Below are 16070 nucleotides of genomic sequence, written 5' to 3'. Positions count from 1 at the left end.
TCACAATTAAAACATCTATTAATATTCAAGGGAAATCCAAATTATTAGCCCTCCTGAATTCTGAATTATTAGCCCCCCCGTATATATTTTTTCCCAATTTCTGTTTAACGGAAAGAACACATTTCTAAACATAATAGATTTAATAATTCATTTCTAATTACTGATTTCTTTTATCTTTGTCATGATGACAGTAAATAATATTTGACAATCTTTTCAAGATACTAGTATTCAGCTTAAAGTGACATTTAGAGGCTTAACTAGGCTAATTAGGTAAATTAGGCTAGTTAGGGTAATTAGGCAAATAATTATATAACTGATTTGTTCTGTAGACAATCCCAAAAATATTGCTTATAATATAATAATATTGACCTAAAAGTGGTTTCAAGATAATAAAAAAAACTGCTTTTATTCAAGCCAAAATAAAACAAGTAATAATTTTTCCGGAAGAAAAAAATAATCCAGGAAATACTGTGAAAAATTCCTTGCTCTATTAAACATCATTTGGGAAATATATGAAAAAGAAAAAAAAAAAATTCACAGGAGGGTGAATAATTTTAATTTCAGCTGTATTTTTCAAAACAAAAACCAAAAAAAAAAACAACAATTTGCAGTAAAAAAAACTATTATTTCATATAAAAATGTCATTAAATTAATAATGTGTAGTAATACTAATTTAGATGATATATTTGATTGTTAAATCAACTTTATTTTCTGATTTCATTTTTGGCCAAGGTTTATTTCAGAATTGTAATTGCAGAACATTACTAGGTTAGCAATGGTGTTATCTTCTGCTAACTCCTGATTGTTTATTATGGCTCGCATATTCCTCTTTTGCTGTTCAAAGTAGCTTTTAAAATCCAAATGCATGTTTTAATAATTTTAGAGTAAGCACTCCACCTTAAAGGGCTAAATCCAGGTTTTGTGTTTTGTTTTTTAAGGTGGTGCCCGTATCATATCTGCGTCTGAGCACTAGTCCAGTGATCTACACCTCTAACAGAGAGACGGTGTCCGCCATCCCACTGGGAGCCATTCTGACCTTCACCGTTCATTTCCACGACAGCACAGGAGAAACCCTGCACAGCCACAACTCCATGCTCAGCTTCTCCACCAACAGGTGCAGCAGATAAACACATCCACAGGAGAGAATAATCACACTTGTGTCTTTGAACACAGTTACATTAGATTAAGCCAGTATCATGAGGGAACTACACTGCTGATATTATCAAGACAACACAATATGTCATAAATCTGTCATAAACATGATATAGCAGATTAATGATCAAACTTAAGAAACAGCTTAGCTGCATGGATTAACATTACATTGAACTGTTATAGGGTTGATTTTGGACATTAGTCGTCATAAGTCTGTAATAACTGTGTCATGCATGAATATATTTGAATATAATATAATTTGTTATTTTGAATTCTTATTAGATGTTCAAACTTTATGAAGTAATTAATTTTAATTCTTATTTTTCTAGACCTTGCTATAAGTTAGGCCAGTGTCATAAAGAATAAGTTTCTGTAGTAATCAACAGTCAACAAGACAATGTTACTTATTGTATTTAACAGTATATTGTTTAGGGTCTCATATGATCAGATGAGAATAAATATTAAACACTATTAAAAGAACATCAGCAACAATAATATGTATTATTCTTATTTTATTCTAATCAGTTATTATTATACAGTAATAATATGTTAGAAGTGCTATTTAAATTCATTAATTCGTTAAAGGAAAATTCACCCAAAACTAATTTCGATTTATTTGTTATTATTTTTAATCACAATTAATTGCCACTAGCTAACTTGTGATTAATCACATATTTTATCTGTTCTAAATGTACCTTAAATTAGTATAAAATTGCAGTTTGAAACTACATAACAGCATCTTGGACTTGAGTGCGAACAATAAAAAACTTTCTGTTTGTTTTTCTTCCCTAAAATCTTTTGCAAATGTTTATTAATGATATGAATTAATGAATAAATGTGTTTTCACAATTTTGTTTTACTTTTCAAAGAAGAAAATCAACAAAAGTACAAATTAAATATGTTTTTAAAACTTAATACCAAACATTTTTTATATACTAGCAGACAGAAAACCAACAAAAGAGAATATAGCCTAAGTTTAAGTAAATCTGTAAAATTAAAAATTATTTATGTCATTTAATATTCAGCTCTTTTGTAGTTCATGGACATTTAATGCTTTTCTGAGGTAAAAAATGTGTTTAGAAGAAACAAGAAACAATGATTGTGTTGGAGGAATGAGCTCCCTAACTGCATCAGAACAGCAGAGTCACTTGCTGTCTTTAGGCTTGTGCCGGTATTCGGTAATGCGATTAATCACGGTAATGAATATGCACGATATTGTTATCGCGGGCACTTCAAAATACCGTGAAAAAGAATAGATCCGAATTTATATTCTTAGAACGCGCCTTAGCTTATTTTCCATCAACCGCTTGAAGAAACACTGCGTATATGCTGCGCAGAACTGATGCGCACTCTGATGTAAACAATCCCCACATGTAGAAGCACTGTGCGCGCGCCGCCGCTGCCAGCGCACTATAATCCTCACACGAAAAAGAAGCATGGCGGAAGGAGGAACGCTGCCGACAATTTATCCCCCTTCAGCTTATTTTCCATCAACCGCTTGAAGAAACACTGCGTATATGCTGCACAGAACTGATGCGCACTCTGATGTAAACAATCCCCGCATGTAGAAGCACTGTGGCACACAGTGCACGCCGCCGCTGCCACCGCTCTCTAATCCTCACACGAAGAAGAAGCATGGCGGAAGGAGGAACGCTGCCGACAATTTATCCCCCTTCAAAAAGGGTAAAGTCAGAGGTTTGGAAATATTTTGGGTTCCAAAAAAATGCAGAGGGATTGCTGATCGAAGACGGTTTCCCTTTGCACATTCACTTTGATATAATTGCTCAAGTTTACTTTTATATTGTGTATTGTTTTATTTATTTATTTGTATTTAAATGTTTGAAGTACTTTTAGTTAATTAAAAAGTTATTAAAGTTACTAAGTTGACGAAACTGAAGTTTTTTGTGTTTTTTTACCTGTTTCTCTAGTAAAATTACAATATCGTGATAATACCGTATACCGTGATAAAAGCTCAATCAATTAATCGCAGCATGAAAATGTGATACCGGCACATGCCTAGCTGTCTTCAAGAAATGACTAAAAACTCAACTATTTAATCTCCACTTTCCTTCCTAATCTGTAACTGCCTCTCTGGCGATACCACTAACTGTACTCTCTCTCTCTCTCAAAAAAAAAAACATTACTAATGCTTTGCTTCTTAGACTTTACACACCTGAAACTTGCCTATAGCACTTGTTCACTGCTGCTCTTATAGTTGTGTAAATTGCTTCCTTGTCCTCATTTGTAAGTCGCTTTGGATAAAAGCGTCTGCTAAATGACTAAATATAAATGTGATTGAGCAATTACATAAAGCATTTAAATATGACAATAGTCACCTTTAGCGATCACTCATGGGACATTAAAGATGGTCAAAACTACATTTTAAATGGACGGAAATCAAAAGCGGAGACCTTATTTCAAATTGAAAATAACCTTAAATGCTAGATGCGCTACAAGTAATGCTTATTGAAGTTCTCTGTCAGTTAAAACAAGCACTCGCCGAGCATTGAGCCCTGATGTGACGTGTACTTTCGTTTTAATGCTGGGATCGCACCATAAGCTACATACAAAGTCATTGCAATCAAACACGGAATCCACAGAAGATCCATTTGAGGTGGAACATCACGGAAGTTCAAATAATTCAAGTCAAGCAAATTATTAGCTCATATGAGGCAAAAAACATCCCACGAGTAAGACAGGGCTCTGTGTGATGCCAGCCTTATGGCTTATTAAGTTGTCCCTGCAAACAAATTCTCTTCATCAGCTGTTTGCTTCACTATTAAGTGTTATTTTTATACTCGAGGTGCTGAGGCGATAAATTAATTCAAAATAAATGCAGGTCACTTTTTGCTTGTTGACAGAACCATCAGATATGATTGTGTATATGAGCTTAACATTTGTACTCTTTTAAAGAGCCCATATTATACATGAAATAGGGTCATATTTAGGTTGTAAGGGTCTCCAACAATAGTCTAATATGCATGGAAGGTCATAAAACACTTTGATGGTCTTATAACCTGCATTTATTTTTACCTAATTATCCCAACGACTCCCATATGAATCGTTCAGCGATTCATTTGTTCCCAACCCCCTCCTCAGCGCGAAGCTAATCTGCGCTGATTGGACCGATGACAGCCTGCTGCGATTGGTCGACAGTGACAGGCTTCAGCACGAGACAGAGTGAAATGCCCAGCTGGTAATCAACTATATAAAAGTAGTCACAGTGCACACACGCTTTATAGTGTAAGGCTTTTTTCACACACACACACAACCCTCCTCAGAAGAACTGGGGAGATCGACGCGAGTCTCTCTCTCTCTCTCTCTCTCTCTCTCTCTCTCTCTCTCTCTCTCTCTCTCCCTCTCCCTCTCTCTCTCACACACACACACAACGCTCCTCAGAAGAACTAGGGAAAGCGACGCGAGTCTCTCTCTCTCTCTCTCTCTCTCTCTCTCTCTCTCTCTCTCTCTCTCTCTCTCTCTCTCTCTCTCTCACACTCACACTCACACTCACACACACACACACACACACACACACACACACACACACACAACGCTCCTCAGAAAAACTAGGGAAAGCGACGCGAGTCTCTCTCTCTCTCTCACACACACACACAACGCTCCTCAGAAGAACTAGGGAAAGCGACGCGAGTCTCTCTCTCTCTCTGTCTCTCTGTCTCTCTCTCTCTCTCTCTCTCTCTCTCTCTCTCTCACACACACACACACACACACACACACACACACACACACACACACACACAACGCTCCTCAGAAGAACTAGGGAAAGTGACACGAGTCTCCTGTCTCCTAGCTTACGATCGATCGCCATAGCAACGACAAACGGCAGTGGAACGCGAGCTCACAAAAGCCTTTAACGTTAAATCCGTAAACAAAGCGGCACGCGTCGCGTTTTTAACGTGGCTTACATGTGATAAGAGAATATAAAGAGTAACCGCGTGTACTGTACCAGGTTAACAACTCATCTTTGGGTAGAGACTGTCAATATTATCCATCTGAGCACAGCGTGACTTCATTCGACCGGCGGCGTCTGTGTGTGTGTGTCTAGTGTTTTTTCTGTGTTAGTGGGCGGGGCCGCAGGTTTCAAATCTCCCTGGTTTGCGCGCGTAACTACTGGCGAGGCTTGTGTTTCGTGGCTGCGTCATCGCGAAACACCTAATGACTCGTTATCAAGGCGACTCGTTTGAAGCACTATGAGTCGACTCTTTTATAGATGAATCAATAGTTTTAAACACTGTACACTTACAGATTTAAGCCTTAGCTGGATATTTCACTTCACTTAGAGCTGTGTTACACACTACATGGAAGGGCATTTTCAAAAACCCATAATATGGGCTCTTTAATTCTCCATCATTTCCAATTGGTGCTGCATTTATTACTGGCTGAAGGGCCAAACCAATGTGCCATTAAAATCTTTGACAGCCCTACACAAAACTGGAAATACTCACTCTTCATTATTTATAAACCTTTATGAATTTCTATCGTTTGTTGAACACAAAAGAAGAAAAATGTTGGAAACCTGTAACCATTGACTTCCATAGTATTTGTTTTTCCTACTATGCAAATCAATGGTTAGAGTTTCCTAACTTTTTTCTTTAAATATCTTGTTCGACAGAAAAAGTAAACTCATAAACATTTGGAACCACCTAAGGGTGAGTAAATAGTGAATATTAAATAGTCTCTTTAACTGAATTTATTTGTAACTACCACCTTTTTAAAACAATGAGATTGTATTGGTATCAGACTGTTGAGAAACAAATGTGTGCATCGTCTTTGTTTGATACTCTAATCAGTGTGTTTGAATAATATTAATCATCTGTTATGTGTGTGCAGGGATGATTTGGTGCAGGTCAGTAAGGGTTTGAGTAACGGCACGCTGACGATGAGGACGGTGAACGTGGGTCTGACTCTGCTGGGCGTTTGGGACTCGGAGCAGGCCGGACTCGCCGATTTCCTCGCACTGCCTGTCCAACATGCCATTCATCCAGCGCAAGCCCAGCGGCTGGTCGTGGGAGACGTTGTGTGTTTTTCTGCACAGTTTGTCAACCAGGACGGTATGAGAACAAACAAACACCTGAAGAATACTAGATAGTCATGTACACTAGGGGTGGGCAGAATTTGCAAAATTCGGTTTCATCAAATAATTTTATTTAACAGTAACCATATGTTTCACAATATAGATATTTATTTTATACAGTTATTTCAGAAAATAAACAAGAAGTGATAACTTATATGTTTTTTTAATGCAAAGAGGTACACAAATGACATGGAAGCAGAGAAACAAGTGAAAAAAAACCATAAACAAACAGTCAGGTACAGCCGTTTGTGCGTACATGCGTGTGTGTGTGTAAAGGTAACTGGGTGGACTTAAAGACTTCATATCATTTCTTTTATTTGTATTTTATTAAATATAGTATGGATGCGCACTATTGGATTTTTGCTGATATTTTCAAACTCCTTTTGGCTGAGTTTTCTGTTTGTTTTCTGAAAAGTTTCAAAATATGTAGTATTATAAAGGTCTTAAAGTCTTAAATATAACTCTTGAAAACCTGCAGTTTCTGTTATTATCTTATTATTAAATAACCTTTATCCCACCCATCCCTAGTACACACATACTCACACAGAGTTGTATTCCTGTGCATGATTCCTGTGATGTGGTCGATGTTTGCAGGAGTGTCAGGTGTGTGGAGCTCTTCATCCAGCGCTCTGCTCGAGGTTGAACCCAGGACTGGAGCAGCAGTAGCCAGAGACAAGGGCACGGTCACTGTGTATTATGAGATAGCAGGTCTACTGCGCACCTACAGAGAGGTGAGCAGATCCACACTGCTACAAAAACCAACCACTTTTTAATCTAAGTTTTGATTTTATAGCAATACAAAACATACTTACACATTCATTGAAGCTTAGGCATATTACATAAATTCAATGCCAAGACATATGTGCCAAATTGATCTGGTTTTTGCATGGTGGAAGTACATTAGGGAAGCACCCAAAGGAAGATTCTGGGCTGAAAATTGAAAATGCTTTGTAATAATAAGTTTTTAAAATTGTATTGTATTAAATAGGAGTCCTTTAGTAATATTGAAGGGGACCTATAATACCCCTTTTTTACAAGATGTAAAATAAGTTTTTTGATGTCTTTAGAGCAGGGGTGGGCAAACTCGGTCCTGGAGGGCCGGTGTCCTGCACAGTTTAGCTCCAACTCTGATCAAACACACCTGCTTATAGATAATTAGTGACCTTGGAGACACTGATTAGCATGTTCAGGTGTGTTTGATCAGAGTTGAAGCTAAACTATGCAGGACACCGGCCCTCCAGGACCGAGTTTGCCCACCCCTGCTCTAGAGTGTGTATGTGAAGTTTCAGCTCAAAATACACCACAAAAAATGTTTGATAGCTCTTTAAAACTGACCCTTTTGAACTTTGATCCAAATTGTGCTATTCTGGTGGCTGTCACTTTAAATTCAAAATTTCAAAAGAGGGCGGAGCTACAAATGCATCAGCATAGTGGCAGATTCAAAAACAAGACTAACGTCCTATGCTAATGAGGGAGAGATTATCACTAATGGGCGGGGCTTTCCCCCACTGATGACACATACAAAAGGGGAATGGCAAAGTGTTTCTGTTTTTATCAAGTGTGATTATAAAATAATAAAAGTAATACGTTTTTGCTATAAGAAGCTGGCTATATTCACACACTCCACACTCCTTATAAAAGTGATTTTTGCATAATAGGTCCTCTTTAAGTAATTTTGACTTAAACTTGTAGATTTAGACTTCTAACTTGGTAGGGTAAATTAAACAAATATATTAAAACACAAGCCAGTAACATAAAGATTGATATTGACACAACAATATCTGACAGAAATACAGTGGTGGCCTAGATTATTATACCTGTATGCAGCAGCTTTCTCTTTTATTATTGATCATTTGTGCTAGCTTCCCAGGAGCTTTCTGTTTTTGAGCAGCTGGGATAGATGCAATGCGTTATTCAGAAATTATTTGTAATATTCAAGCTTTTGATTAAAACTCAATCTCAACTTTTGGTAGAAAGAGATTACTAAGTACTTCAATTTGAGGATATTTCAAATTAAATATTTAGAGAAGAAATAATCATGAAAATGTAAGTGTAATCCCTGTTCAACTGCTGGTAAATGTTATTCTAAATGTATTTTGCATTGTGTATTGTTCAGGTTTTAATTGAAGGTGCGTCTCGGACATCTGCCGTGACTCCTTCAGTGAAGAAAGAGCGAGATCTTAAAGTCTTGATGTCAAGCAGAGAAGCGGGGAACAATCTCATCGGTACAGAACACTGCTTTAACTACAGTAGACCATAAACTAATGTGTAACATTTAATTTTAGCTTTTAGAAAACTGTGAAAATGCATGTATTAATGCAGTTTTTAATTTAAATATACCTGCATTTATTTACAGCTGTTAATTCGGTGAATACATCTGCATTTACACTGTTGACCTACACTTACCCCTTAACCAGTCCTTACTATTTTTTGTGACTTTGTGCATGGCTCTGCATCTGGGAGAATTTGCATGTGCAACACATTTAGAAATCCCAAACCACTGCCTGATGTGAAGTCCTTGAGGGTTCTTTTGAAGCTTTGAGGGAAATGCTAATGTTTTATAATTTTTTTGTATAAAAGGTTTTGCATCGATTAAGCAGTTAGCTTGAACATACAGTGGGGGAAATAAGTATTGAACACATCGCATTTTTTCTGAAAACATATTCCTAAAGGTGCCGTTGACTTGAAATTTTCACCAGATGTTAATAACAACCAAAGAAATCCATATATGCAAAGAAAAGAAAATAATTAGTTTACAAATGAAGTGATGCGTAATAAAATGAAATGACGAAGGGGAAAAGTATTGAACACATGAAGAAAGGGAGGTGTAGAAAGACAGTGAAGGCCCAGACAACAGCTCAAATCTCGCAGAAGAAAGCAACCCTTTGCCCTACCTCAGTGTAAAAGAATATTAGCTGCTTCAGTCCAACAGGATGATGCAGATGAAACCATGGTGGACATTTCAGCATGACAATGATCCAAAACACAGTCAAGGAAACTCTCAAAAGCTTTCTGGGAAGAAAATCAAGCTGTATAATGGCCCTGCCAATGCCCTGACTTGAATCCAATAGAAAGTACAAAATAAAGATCAGATGTGATAGACGAAACCCACAGAACCATCAAGATTTTTGTTGAAGTCCTTACACCTCACAAAATGAGGCATCTACCACAAAAAAGGTACTTAAGTACTTTCTCCTTCTGTCATTTCATTGTTATTACACATAACTATTGTTTCAGAGTTTTTTTGTTTTGTTTTATTTTTATGTTTGTACTATTTGGGTTTTTACCAAAATCTGGTTTAATTCCACGTCAATAGCTCCTTTAGAAATATTCCTAGGAAAAAACATGACATGTTCAATACCTCCCCCACTGGATAACTATAGTTGTTTAACCCATTGCCGTTCCGATGTACAGCCTGTGGTACATAGCATGTTTAAGGGGAAACTTCGGGGAAACATCGCAAAGATTTTATATAATGTCTTCCCACAAAAAGACTAAACATGTCATATATCTTTTGAAAGCTGAGATTCTTGTGATTTAAAACTATTCCAACCGTTTTAAGACACAATGAACACAGCAGACACAATTAGTGTCTTTGTCAAACTGCAGATAACCACAGAATCAATAACAAAGCTGAAGAAACTCACATTTTAGGCCTCCTGTCTGTCCGCAGATCCATAACATTTCAGCAAACAACAACTGAATTAAAAGCAAACAATTTCATGAGCGTCCTCCAGTATTATCAACTACCCATTCATTTAGCAACTCCATTTGCTGACTTCATCTTCACCACTGTTCCGTCATGACAGTTACTCAGAGTCGCCCTCTGTTGTTACAAATAATAGTACAACTGTGAGCTCATGAAGTATAAAGACCTCCACAACGCGCAGCTGTACGCACAGAGACTCGTACTTTGGATTCAGGCAAAAGTATAGATTAGCCTTAAGACTGAGCCAGGATATTTCCTAATGGTTATTTGTTAGATCATAGAGAGTTGGGACACACATTTAATCCCAGTTTCTTAACAAACCCTGTCTTATGGGCATGATGATATGCGTTAATACTGAAACATAATAATACATGTCTGTCAATTAATTTTGGTATGCAGGGAAAACCAAACTTCTGCATCATGCGTTCAAAACCACTGGATTTAGATCCTGATTGAAAGGTGCAGTAGGTGATCTGCCAAAATGCTAAGCGGTTAGCATATTATTATTGGACAGCAGAGGAGGAACTGTGTTTCAAAGCCACTCCTCCTGAAATCGTGAACGCACGCACCGCGACTTGAGAGCAGACAACCTACTAGTTCATCATTCGCCAGTTAGAAATGTGGTTAGTGGTTTGTCGGCGGCGTGCAGGAATTACCCTTATTACTAAGCCACACTTGCATGCTATTTCAGAGCGAATATTCAGAGTAGCTCGGTGAACAATATAGGGAGCAGGCTGTCATTGATCAAAAATGACCCAATGTGAATAAAACAGCAACTTCAGCTTAGTAAAGCAGACTAGGCTGAATAGTGCTATTTACTGATGTAAACTAAATATAAATCTACATTATCAGTGCCTTAAAAGGTCCCTTATAACTGAAAATAGTCTCATCAATCTTTCGCCGGAAGATTTCAGTGGCTGAACAACACTTCTGTGCATATAACCATTCATAACAACACAATATACAACAGCTTTGGGGGACTAAAATAGTTTAAAACAGAACATTACCTGTCTAACAGAAATCCTTCATCCATGGTGTCCTCCTTCTTCCAGCACGCAGCTTTCAGTTCAGCATTTGATTTTACCGCGACTGTGATCGTCCCGTGTGCACGTGTACGAGCGGCACGCATGCAGGCGCTAATGGCGGATATGCGTGAAAAGAGATGTGCAGAAGTCCAAATCTACATTTGCTGACAGACAGTTTGGGCTACTTCTCGGAATTATGGGGGATGTCTTCCCAAAAGTTTTTTTAGTTTTATGACTTAACCAAAATATATAAATACATATAAATACATTTAGATCATTTACTTTAATCATTACCACTGGACTGTGAAAAGACTTTCAACCAGCACAACGACGTATCTGAAGACAATCACCTACTGCACCTTTAACATTGGAATTTTTTTTTAAGTCGGTGCCAATAGCCTAAAAGTTAGTGATGAGGTGCTCACGGTGACCCGAGTTCGAGTCCCAGCTCCAAGTCTTTTGCTGAGCCTTTCCCTCTCTCTCTGCTCCTCACACTTTTCTATCTCCACTATACTGTCCTATAAAAATAATAGTAAAAAACCCCCCAAAAAATGAATTATTAAAAAAAAAATGATTGTGTACACACTACACCTACAGACATTTCTGTCCACAAAGCTTCCAAAGGTTGATTTTGCATGATAGGAGCCCTTTAACACAGTTTTCTGGTGTCCACAGGAAGCTGCTCTTCCTCCCAGCTGGACAGCATTGCTCTGCTCCACCCAGAGTCCTCCATCAGCTGTCAGCTCCAGTTCACCAGCAGCGCAGTGGATTTCTCCGCTCACGACGTCTATCACACGCGCACTGCATTCGACGCCAGCACAGGTCTGCAAACCTTTGAGCTGAAATGTTTTTTTTTTTGTTCCTATCAATGTCCTCAGATGTACAGTAAATAATTTGGCACTTTACGTTCAATTCAACTGACGTTTTTTTTTGTTGTTGTACAGTTTATTTTATGAATATTATACCTGCAGAACTTAAATGATGTACAATAATAAGAAAAGGGAAACATAAATAATAAATGAGCATGATTACAGATTAGTTAGCTGGATTTGGGTGTTGACGATTTGACACGTTCCAGGATCGTTTCGTTCTTTAAAACTCATCTGAGAGTTGTTGTCATAGCAACAGTTCAAACCTGCTAGAGAGCAGGCTCATTTCATATAAACAGGATTAGATCAGGTCAGTTCAAGCAAAGGTAACACTGAACAAATGTACCGAATTCTGATATTTTCTTACAGTAGTTATATACACACTTGGGAAAATAGTAAATATATATATATATATATATATATATATATATATTATAGGTGGGCATAGATACATTTTTTTAATCTAAATTAATCTAGATTAATTTCGAAATTAAACTAGATTAATCTAGATTAAAATGGCTCATTTGAAGTCTGCCGAAGGCATTCAGAATATGTGTGCTACCCAAATAATAAATCTTTGAGAGCGGGTTTCTCAAGCCAGGTGGCGCATTAGACCAGGGGCTTATCTCCTGTTTCTAAAATGCATCACAAACTGCTTGAGAAACTGTTCTACTATGATCATTGGTGATGAAAATAAATTATGTTCAATAAGATGTACCTGTGTTTACTAACTGTTTATTCAGTTAAACATGAATGTTGAACTGTAGGCCTACATAAGCTCCAAACAGCCATTTCATACTTACTTTTGATGTACATACATAAAGATAATGCTGCTTCTCAACACCAAGTTCACAGAGCCCTGACGGTGTGTCAAACATTGAGTATGTTTTCATGGGCAACAATACTTTAATACGAATTTAATATGAAATAAAACAATACTCTGATTAAGAGTCTACCATGTAAACAGTGATTTTTGATTACCTTAATGCGACTAAAGTCATAACTGAACTAAACAGAAATGGAATTAAGACATGTGGAGTCCATATATTAGTGGCATTACTTAAGTAAACACTGCAATCAAACTATTAACGTCATGTAGGACCTTTTGACATATTTACCGACAAGAACCAAGACACAGGTGGCTGTCAGTAAAGGACCACACACACAAAACACGCACACACACACCGCAAAATGCGGAGGTTTTTTTTCTTTACGTTTGACCAGCGTTATTGAATTCTATGACACTCTTACCAGTCCTTGCTCCTTATTTGCGTCTAATGCCCCAGTTTGTCACGACGGCATGACTGAAATATTCATGAGTTAAAGTGAAACTGCCGAACTGCAGTTAAAGTCAGGCATCCTGCTGATTTGATTCAAAAGGGCACTTGTTTGTCAGACGGCTCACCGGTCAGGTATACATCCGCGCTAAAATATCAAGGTAAAAGTCATCATAGCTTGCGAAGAATAGACCCAGCTCCCAACCCAACTTTGAGAATAGATTAACGCCGATATTTTTTTTATCGCGCGATAAGAGTCTCACGTTAACGCAGCCATTAACGCAGATAACGGCCCAGCACTAAAATATATATATATATATATATATATATATAAATAAATATATATATATATATATATATATATATATATATATATATATATATATATATATATATATATATATATATATATATAAATATATATATATAAATATATATATATAAATATTTATTAATAAAACTAAAGTAATCTGCACTCCTAAGTAATAGTACAAAGACTGCCACCTGGTGGTTCAAAGAAAAGAATTTATTGATATGAACTTTTTTGATACAAAGGCGTACATGCACAATATTCGACTTTTTTTTTTAAAAAAAGGATAATAATTTATGCTGTCATGCACATGTTTTGACCGCTAATATGCCGGTGATTGACACCTTTACCGATAGAGTCTTGTACATCTAATTCAAAGCCTTCTGTTGTGTTTTGATGTTTTTTGACTGTTGAAGCTGTGAAATAGCTGAAATCATACAGCGTGGTGATATGGAGCTGTAATGCGCTCAACCTGCCGGATCTACTTGAGCTGTGATTTATCTGAAAAAAACTGCACACTTAGATTGCTTATCAGCCAATCAGAATCAAGCATTGGACATCCCTGCAGTATAAATGTTCAAAATGGCTACTTCCGAATTTTAGAAGTTTAAGAATTTTAATGTAAATCTTTGTCATTTTTTTGTATTTATTTATTTTTGTATCACCTCTTATTGAATTCTAAAGTTGTTATTATTATGTAATATGTTTTTATCAATAATGATCTTGCTGTGTAATAGCCATAAAATGAAATGTAATAAATAAACAAAGAAAAACGTACCGTCTTTCTCTCCTGCGAATGCTAGGTTACTACAGCTGTGAACTGAGCTTTAAGCCCATGAGTGAGCAGCAGGTGAAGGTGTTGAGCATGTCCATGACTGAGGTGGAGGTGATGGCCGCTGTACCGGGAGCTCACTTCACTGGACAGCAGATCAGCGCTCGACTGCCCGTCAATCCGGGGATCTACGCTGATCAGACGGACATCATCCTGAGTAACCAGCACACGTCTGCGGATCTCACCATATACGGGACCACAGCCGCTCTTCAGCAGCTAGAAGTAATGATGACGTCTTTGCCTCTCTCTGTTTAGCCTGCACAATTCACCTGTACCGCATGTCTTTGGGGGAAACCGGAGCACCCGGAGGAAACCCACGCGAATGCAGGGAGAACATGCAAACTCCACACAGAAACGCCAACTGACTCAGCTGAGGCTCGAACCAGCGACCTTCTTGGTTTGAGGCGACAGCACTACCTACTGCACCACTGCGTTGCCCTGTAGAATTTAATTCTAATGAAATCATATTCATGCCAAACATTTCTTAAATTATCTTAGCATTACTCCAGTTACTCCAGTTACATTAATTTCTGTTATTTATTTAGAATAATAATTGTATAATAACAATAATACTTTTATTTATTTATAAGTATTCTTACTTTTTATGTTTTATTAAAAATAAAAACATAAAATATTGTTTAATATAATCATTTTTCTTTTTTTTTGAGGGGGAGCTGTGCCCCAGTAGAGCTTTATGTCTTGCAACGCCCCTGGTTGACTGTGTCATAATAAATGGTGGTTTGACTGTAAGTGTTGCTGTGGATCTGATGGAGTTTTTCTTGATGTTTAGGTGAAGAGCAGTTCTCCCGTGATTGCGATCGATGAGAAGGAGGTTTCTCTGAGCTTCCCGAGCTACGCCAGATACACTGTTCGAGTGATGAACCCACAGGGAGCGCTGACTGCCTCTGTGTCTGTAAGCAGCTCATCCAGTGATCAGGTGCTGCTCATCCCAGTGTCCGTCATGCATCTGACCGCCAGCAGCAGTTCTGTGCAAGGTTTGTGCCTTCATAAGAGCTGAAGCACATTTACATTTAATCCTTCAGCAGAATTTTTTGTTGAGATGAAAGAGTGTGTTTTCAACAGGTGGTTTGTCAAGCCCACTCACCTGTGTGAGTTACACAATGTTTTGAGGTTTTCCTGTGTGCTTTCTCTTTAGACTACATGGTTTACATTGGTTTAGACAAGTGTTACTCAACCATGTTCCTGGAGGTCCACCAGCTCTGCACATTTTCCACGTCTCCTTAACCAAACACACCTGATTCAGATCATCAGCTCATTAGCAGAGACTGAGGGCCTACTCACACTATGTACAGTGACCTTGAACCGATATAAAAGCACGATTGTGCCCCCTCCCATCTGCCCCGACGGCCTGCACTCACATTACATTCGGGCTTAGGCACGCTTACGTCATCGATGATGCGCTGTTCAGTAAGCGCTCTTACTCAGCACAGTGGAGATTTCTTAAGTTATATCGATTTAGTCGTCTGGGATGCCGTGACATGCAGACAGATATTTTGCCGAACAGATCAGCCACTTTTGACACTCATAAACGATCATAATCATAATCCTCGTGCTGCAGGTATTAGGAGGTTTGCTGAAGGTGCAACTGTCTTGCAGTGCGTCTTTAATTATCTACGACGGTTTGCGTTCATTGAACAGTATGAATGATTAATAAACACGTATGAAACAGTCCTTTAAAAGTCACATCTCAACTTCAATTTCGGGCTCTGGCAGGCTTTGCACACACACTACAAGCGTACCATGCCAAAGCCCAAGTGAACTGCGCTCTGGCACACCTCTCCCA

At 37.8% G+C, this 16070-nt stretch overlaps 1 protein-coding gene across 1 annotated transcript in view; it reads left to right on the top strand.

Annotated features, from left to right (window-relative positions):
• Nucleotides 1-16070, top strand: part of nup210 (nucleoporin 210) — an 80772-nt gene that overhangs the window by 56103 nt on the left and 8599 nt on the right. The window contains exons 31-37 of the mRNA XM_056448804.1: nt 939-1114; nt 6001-6221; nt 6839-6975; nt 8361-8469; nt 11654-11800; nt 14238-14488; nt 15057-15261. Of these exons, the coding sequence (XP_056304779.1) occupies nt 939-1114; nt 6001-6221; nt 6839-6975; nt 8361-8469; nt 11654-11800; nt 14238-14488; nt 15057-15261 (1246 nt within the window). The remainder of the gene's footprint in view (nt 1-938; nt 1115-6000; nt 6222-6838; nt 6976-8360; nt 8470-11653; nt 11801-14237; nt 14489-15056; nt 15262-16070) is intronic.

This window comes from Danio aesculapii, chromosome 23 (genome assembly GCF_903798145.1).
Source record: "Danio aesculapii chromosome 23, fDanAes4.1, whole genome shotgun sequence".
Taxonomy (NCBI): Eukaryota; Metazoa; Chordata; class Actinopteri; order Cypriniformes; family Danionidae; genus Danio; species Danio aesculapii.
The sequence above is the reverse complement of the archived record's forward strand: the minus strand, read 5'-3'. Positions and strand labels throughout refer to the sequence as shown.